Below are 2,762 nucleotides of genomic sequence, written 5' to 3'. Positions count from 1 at the left end.
CCCTTTGCTCTCCGTGCTATGAATCCGGTTAATGTTTGTGGCCAACAAATCAGTCAATGATTCATACTAAAATTTCTCCCCTCTTCTTCTTTGCGCCCGCACCTGGCATCGAAATGTCGTCCGGCTGTTGGGCGTGCGTCGGTTGGGTTTGTGCCCACTGGATGTTCGACATCTGGGTGTGCGTCTGTTGGGTCTCCGACTCCAGTTGGGAGTCCTCACTTGGGTTTGCGTCGTCGCTGTCGTGGATCATGTTCATCAGTCCCTCCTCCTCATCCACCGTCATGCCTGGTTAAGAAATTCCGACAAACAGAGAACAAGCACCGAAGGACGAGGGAGCCAACATCCGCAAACGGTCAGGTGTCGGCTACCGTGACTGCGACTAAGAGCATCTCCAACAGCCGCTCAAAAAGTACTCCACACGGTAAATTATTTGTTTTTTGGACGCCGGACAACTCCAACAGAAGCTGTAAAATTGTGCAAGCGCTAAAAAGTTTTGGGCACGCGCTGAAAAACGCTATCGCACGCATTATATTTGAGGCGCCGGCTCGTGCGCGCAGCAATTTCTGAACCGTTGCAGGTGAGGTTGCTGGATTGGGCGCCGCGCACGCGCGTCTGTTGGAGATGCTCTGGTTCCCACGCATTAAAAGTGCTGCAGCGGCGCGCTAAAAAATTTATTGGGCGCGAATTTTTTGTGCAGCTGTTGGAGATGCTCTAAGCCTCGACGAAGATATAGTCCCCGTTTAGGTCAACGCTGAACCACACTTGATGGCTGGCGTTGACTTTGAACATGACTGCTTCTGCAGAATCTAGCTGCGGGGCAGCGGCGATTGCACGACCGGCACCCTCCGTTTCACATGTTTTGGCCATCAAATACCTCGCTCACCATTTCACACGCTTTTGCCATCAAAACGCTCGTAAACATCCCCCGCTTTGCTTTCGGCTTTGTGGGAATTCGGACATCCAAATCGGTCCGCGGACGTTTGGTGCATGACGCTGGATGAAATTAAAGCGTCCGAGCGTTTACGAGCGTTTAATTTGATGCACGGCGCTCGAGTTGCCCTACACTCAGGCTCTGCACCTATGAGGTTTACACCATGTACCAGGATATGCATGATTAAACTTCAATTCTGGTGTTTCAAAAAGAGAAAGAAAATAAATACTCGCAAGTCGCAAGCACGAACATAGCATGGCCCAACCGAACCATCAGCTAACCTCTACCTCTCTGCCTCCCTCCATCGCCATTGCTAACACCTTCAAGCACCGGTCAGCAGTCAGCTCCCCAACAAACATTGCACGTAGAGTATGCATGCGTGTGCAGCGTACAACTACAAACCCGTACCTAAACACCCCCATGAGCTCCTACATATACGGCCTGGAAGAGCCCGGCAATGCAGCACCACGGCCGAGACGTATACCACCGGCGAAGAGTTCGACGTGACGTACCAATGACCTCCAGCATGGTCGACCGCTGCCGCGCCTTCGTCGCCGCAGCGACGCTCTGCCTCGTCTTCGCGAACGGCGTGGCCGCGGCGCGGCTGCTGGAGGAGCACCGCTTTGTTGCCGGCGTGGCACCGGCGGCGGCTGCGGATATGGTGATGGACGTGTCCGCGGCGTCGCCGGAGGGGTCTGCCACGTGGGAGCGCGGGGACGAGGCCCTCGGCGCCGGGAAGTGGCTGCCCCTGCCGCTGGCCACCGCGCTGTCAGGCGGCCTGCGGTTCCCGGGGGTGTTCCAGCTCCCTTCGGCGACCGTGGGCGCGTCCATGCCGTGGATGGCCGGCGCGCCGCCCGCGCTCGCCGGGCCGGGGATGCCGGCGCTCGTGCCGCCCTACGTCGGCGTGACCCGACAGGAGCAGCTCAGCGTGTGGGCCTCGCTGTTCAACCCGTTCCGCGTCAGGCCGAGGGTGCCGGCCCAGCCGTCGTCGGTGCCGGCGGAGCCCAGGGTCCCCGCCGTCGCCAGCGCAGGGCTCGACAGGACAACGACGGTGGACCAGCCGGCCGCCGGCGCGCAGATCGGCGAGCCCAAGTGGGGCGTCTTCTTGGGATCCGCTACTCCAAACATCCACGGCTAGCTTAGCTACTCCATTCTCAAGGCACCAATGCCGCATGCAGTTCTACTAAGTAAAACTATAATTAAGTTAAAAAACATAAGAATATGAAGGAACTTTCTTTTTGGAGATAATTATTGTAGTATAGATAGATGTATGCACTTTTGCACCCCAGTGAACTGTTTCTAGATAGAGCAAAAGAGATTTGCTGTTTGTAATGTTCATTTTGAACCAACAATCAATCATGGCACGATTGAAAAAAAAAGTTAGTGTGTTATCTATAAAGCAATGTTGATTATTCTTTGTAAATTGGCCTCAATGTATGATATATGTAGAGTTGGAGACAACCATCATAATTTCCAACACGTATTGATGATTGTCATGATGTATGTAGAGGTTGCCCACCTGCGCGCCTGCGCCAGATTGTCGGAGAGGTCGAGGAAGACCAACTACAAGGCGTTGCTGAACTCCGGCAGGATCTTACCCTCAATCATGCCGTCGAGGTTGCGGATGGCAAGGTCGAGGCATTGGAGGTTGGTGACATGATCTGCTACCTCTTAGGTCTTGTTCAGTTTCATAAGATATCAGGGGGCTTGTAGGAGATTGGAAGAGATTAACGTGCTATTTGGTTTCGAGCCACACTTTACCACACTTTACCACACCTCACCTTCGGTAACTTTGATCAAGTTAGGTGTATGTTTGGTTCTAGCCATATCT

General features: G+C 54.1%; 1 protein-coding gene across 1 annotated transcript; it reads left to right on the top strand.

The window, feature by feature from the left end:
• Nucleotides 1-1,398: 1,398 nt before the first annotated feature.
• On the top strand, nucleotides 1,399-2,318 carry LOC123452286. The gene has a single exon (XM_045128919.1). The coding sequence runs from the start codon at nucleotides 1,446-1,448 to the stop codon at nucleotides 2,067-2,069; it is 624 nt and encodes a 207-aa protein (XP_044984854.1). The 5' UTR covers nucleotides 1,399-1,445; the 3' UTR covers nucleotides 2,070-2,318.
• Nucleotides 2,319-2,762: the final 444 nt, after the last annotated feature.

This window comes from Hordeum vulgare, chromosome 5H (assembly GCF_904849725.1).
Source record: "Hordeum vulgare subsp. vulgare chromosome 5H, MorexV3_pseudomolecules_assembly, whole genome shotgun sequence".
Lineage (NCBI taxonomy): Eukaryota > Viridiplantae > Streptophyta > Magnoliopsida > Poales > Poaceae > Hordeum > Hordeum vulgare.
This window is presented reverse-complemented; position numbering and strand designations above follow the sequence as displayed.